We start from the raw sequence: 5,000 nt of genomic DNA, 5'->3' as shown, positions 1-5,000 counted from the left end.
GGAAGACATGCGTGTGAATTTGCTATGTCATGTCTCATTCATTTGAGGCCTTTTTGTGCCATGCCTTTTAGCATGCTAGCAACTGTGCCACATAATCAATGTGCCATTGTGGAGAGCATTGGCCAAATCTGCACTGCTACTACATCCCTGGAAACCCCTCTCTATTCCTCCTCGTTTCGCTGAGTAGGCATTCCTGCCACTAAGCCCAAAAAGAAAGAAAGCCAGAAAGGGGATCTCTCTGGCTCAACCGGGATAAAAACGCCTCTGTCTTCGCGCGAGAGATCAGTCTGGCGGTGTGGACAGAGAGTCTGGGTTAAGCATGATGATTGGCACGACGTTCAAAGCAGACTATAGGACAAACCATCTGCCTGCCAGGCTGATGATTTTAATGAGTTCGCCCTCCTGTTGTGTGCAAAACCATTAGCCGAGGAGATGACTGAGGAGTTACACAAAGCGGATGAGATGAACGAGAGAGGCAAAGAAAAGAGAATCAGAGAAAGCGGTAAGAGAGATGAAGAGAGACTAACAGAGACACAATACTTTGCCAATACCAGACAGCGAAATGATAACAACCGCCAGAGCTCTTGTTCTTCTATTTGATTTTGTATGTCTACTGCGACCACACAATAGTATTCATTTGGCTAGTGAAGTGCTTTAGGGGATAGCCATAATTCAGACAGACAGACAGACAGACAGACAGACAGACAGACTTACATACCTACAGACAGACAGACTGGCAGACAGACAGATTTACATACAGACAGACAGACAGACCGACAGACAGACAGATATGTAGGCAGACAAACAGACAGACAGACAGACAGACAGATACAGTATGCAGACAGGCAAACAGACAGACAGACAGACAGACAGACAGACAGATATGCAGACAGGCAGGCAAACAGACAGACAGACAGACCGGCAGAGAGAGAGACAGACAGACAGACAGTCGGACAGACAGACAGATATGCATACAGGCATACATACAGACAGACAGTCAGGCAGATATGCAGACAGGCAAACAGACAGACAGACCGACGGACATACAGACAGACAGGTAGACAGACATACAGACAGACAGGAACTGACCTGTGAGTCAGCGTTGAGAACTTTGATCCTCTGGGTGGAAATGAAGAGATCCACTTCAGTCATGGGCTGAGCCTCGCCTTCTGGACTCTAGAGAGAGAGAGAGAGAGAGAGAGAGAGAGAGAGAGAGAGAGAGAGAGAGAGAGAGAGAGAGAGAGAGGATAGATATAGATAGAGAAGGGAGAGAGAAAAAAGGATAGATAGATAGATAGATAGATAGATAGATAGATAGATAGATAGATAGATAGATAGATAGATAGATAGATAGATAGATAGATAGATAGATAGATAGATAGATAGATAGATAGATAGATAGATAGATAGAGAGATAGATAGATAGATAGATAAGGAGAGGAGAGGAGAGGAGAAGGGGACAGTAGCAGGCCATTAGTCACTGTGTGCACAGCCAGGTGCAGTAGTGTTAGTATCATGTGCACCTACTGTAAACATTCACAAAGAAGGGACACAAGGAGCGGTAGATCATATACAACCAACCAACAGAGAGGGCACACAGAGGAAGATGGAGATATATGATACATCCAGCGAGAGAGAGAGAGAGCGGGAAGAGACAATATTTCCACTATTTCTACGAGCACATCCATTACGAGGATAACGGGGATGTGAACCAAAGAAAGAAAGAAAGAATGGTAGTACGCAAAAAAACATACAGTAGTGTATTCAGTCTGATGGGATAGACAACGTGGCTGTGTGTTAGGAAGCGATAGAGATGCAGAGTGCAAGGTCACAGAAGAGTGATTCCATTATGCACCCAGAGGTCGAGAGAGAGGGGGAGAGAGAGAGAGAGAGAGAGAGAGAGAGAGAGAGAGAGAGAGAGAGAGAGAGGACAGTCAGACAGACAGACAGAGATATACAGTGAATGAGAGAGAGAGAGACAGACAGAGACAGAGACAGACAGAGAATGAGAAAGAGAGTGATTGACTGATAGAATGAGAGAGAGAGTGAAGGAGTGAGAGAAAGACTGCTCCATTTTTAATTTAACTTTTCATCCATCACAATTACTATCTCTTGTCGTCACCATCCCCACTTAGGCAGGAGCAGCTTCTCATCTCCTCTCATCTCATCTCATCTCATCTCATCTGATCTCATCTGATCTCATCTCATCTCCTCTCCTCTCCTCTCCTCTCATCTCATCTCATCTCCTCTCCTCTCCTCTCCTCTCCTCTCCTCTCCTCTCCTCTCCTCTCCTCTCCTCTCATCTCATCTCATCTCATCTCATCTCATCTGATCTCATCTGATCTCATCTGATCTCATCTCATCTCCTCTCATCTCATCTCTTCTCAGTCAGAGAATATCTAGTAGCTAACCAGAGAAACTCAGGATGTGTTCTCTGGTCAGTGATGTCTAGTGTACTGTAATATTATACAGTATATTTGCAGTGTTAAGCCAACACTCTCCTGAGAAGATATGGTCCATATTAGTCCCAATTTAACCCATTTCAGCCTAAGGCACCTGCAAAAACCGCCTGCTGAATGCCTAGGCCTTTTTTTGAGGCAAGATGCCATAAGCCTATAAAAAACGAAATATCTTAGCGTCCGAAGCACGTAACAACATGAAATTAGTTGCATTTAAAACCTGGGACCCTCACCATGCATTAGAATGTGTTCATTCACCTCTAAGATACCCACATTTTCAATGAAAAAAACCCTCAAATCTCAAGAGCCAAAGCGCAGCGTCTATGACGCTCCAGGCGCCTAGGACAGTGCAGCGTATACACAGCTTCAGGCTTAAAAGGGTAAATCAACTCTTCAACTTTTGAGGGAATTAACATTTTGAAAGTTGAATGTAACACTTTTTTAAGAGCATGTATGACTCAGAAATAGTTGAATTTAACACTAAAATGGAATTGGACCTTATATTCTCAGAGTAGCGTCGGCACAGCGTTTTATACTGCATGGTGGTTCATTTCTGGGGTTAGTGCTAGTGACAAGAAAGCCCATCAAAGATGGAGGTTCGATTGGGGTGTGAGAAACGGAGGGTCCACAGAGAGATACAAAAATACTGTACAGGTCACCGTCTTACAAACACAAATGAAAACGGGAATCACAACAGCATATTGAAGAAAGCTGTGCTACAAGAAAGGAAAGACAAAAGAAAAGAAAAGGTCCGTAAAGGAGAACCAGCAAACACATAAAAAACAACCACATCACGGCACGGCACGGCACGGCACACATCACTTGGAGAAAGAAAAGTACGCCTGCATTTTCTGCATCCAGCAAAAATCAATGTAATAATTTTCCCTCCTATTTTTTTGTGTATGAGGTCGTTACAATAAAGGACCACTAGAAACTCCTGTCCATGTCAGATCCTTAAGGAGTGATGTCTGATATGTGGGGGGATGATGGCAGAATGGTGGAAGGACACGAAAACAGACACACATCTGACACAGAAATAATGTGACTCTGAATAATAATAATAATGCGTCACAGGACTTGTTGCTGGATTCAGAAACGGGAGCGAAGAAACTGTATGCAACAAGAGTGGTTTGAAAGAAAGAGTGAGACAAAAATGAATAGAAGAAAGAAAAGAAGGAAGAAAGGACGACAGAAATATGGTACGTGTCGGGGCAAGGCAAAAAAGAAATGCGCGAAATTACGACACCAAAAGACTAAAAAACTAAAAAAAAAAACTAAAGAGAGATGCACAAACACCAAAAACCGATGAGGAATTACTGCACCTTCTTTCTGCTTTTGGCTAATTTCTGGGCCGTCTGCTTTGCATGGAACAAACAGAGACAGGAGAATGGTTAAAGTGTCAGGAATCAGACCCAGGTACAGTAGGGGAGGGGAGGTGTGGTAGTGGCTCATGTATGTGTGTAAATGTGTGTGATGGGGCGGGGGTAGTTGTAGGATGGTAAGGGACGGTGGGCATGTGGTGGATTGGTTTGGGGTGGATTGGATCAGGGTGGGGTAGGTTGGGGCACAGGAGGCAGGGTGGAGGAAGGGAGGGTGGATCAACACAACGCGATTGGCTTGCTTGCAATGGGCCGGAGAGAACAACTGGCACATTGGCGATGATCAAGACACTAAATATCTGTCAGTTTTTCAGTCTAACCACATCTACAGTAGCAACATTTTAAATATGCATAAATCTCTTTCAGTTATTACGGTTTTTCATCTATCATCATACAGCTTCCCCTCAAACCTCAAATTGTAGCCACATATAGACGTCTTTCGATTCCTAATCGGCATCAACTCAGTGCTGGCTATAAGAGTTACTACCAACAACACTTCATATTGGAGGAGGACAGTTCAAATGGCTTCCCATACAATGAAAAAAATAATGTAAGAGCCCTTTGTAGCCAGACATGGTACGAGGTAATCAATCTGTTGTAGATGCATTCTGAAGAACCTTTAGCTTCCAGCAGAGGGCCTGCTTGAGCTATGGCAGACACCAGGGGCATTAGTAGGCAATGCATGTTTCAGTTGCACATTCTAAGTATACATAAAAAGGGACCTTGAAGTTATACATACTGTAATGTAAATTCTGTTAGATACTCAATTATTTTCACCATACTTCTTATGATTGTCCTTTGAGCCAGCTAATGTATCCTTGTCCATATAAACAGAAGCATATAGGAGCAGAATTATAGGGATATTCATTATATCACTACACATTGACATTGTTAACAACACAACATCATAATTACAGTCACAGCTTTCCACTGCACTAACACTCTTGCAGTCGGGCTGGTTACGGCTAAAAGGGTCACTAGCACTTCACCCAGGAGGCCAATAGACATGGACACGCCTCAAAAATGACTTAGAAGGGAAACCCGGCAATTCAGCAATTCAAGGTCACTGCAAAAGTTAAGTGAGCGAACCTGTTCGATTTGGCCTAATTAGGTCTGTTGAAATGAGCCCTTTTGTTACCAATCTGTACCAATATGAGTGGGG

General features: G+C 43.6%; 1 protein-coding gene across 1 annotated transcript in view; it reads right to left on the bottom strand.

Annotated features, from left to right (window-relative positions):
• apba1a (amyloid beta (A4) precursor protein-binding, family A, member 1a) overlaps nucleotides 1-5,000 on the bottom strand; it is a 104,421-nt gene that overhangs the window by 14,292 nt on the left and 85,129 nt on the right. The window contains exon 11 of the mRNA XM_063194412.1: nucleotides 1,090-1,176. Within this exon, the coding sequence (XP_063050482.1) occupies nucleotides 1,090-1,176 (87 nt within the window). The remainder of the gene's footprint in view (nucleotides 1-1,089; nucleotides 1,177-5,000) is intronic.

This window comes from Engraulis encrasicolus, chromosome 3, assembly GCF_034702125.1.
Source record: "Engraulis encrasicolus isolate BLACKSEA-1 chromosome 3, IST_EnEncr_1.0, whole genome shotgun sequence".
In the NCBI taxonomy this organism is placed as follows: Eukaryota; Metazoa; Chordata; class Actinopteri; order Clupeiformes; family Engraulidae; genus Engraulis; species Engraulis encrasicolus.
This window is presented reverse-complemented; position numbering and strand designations above follow the sequence as displayed.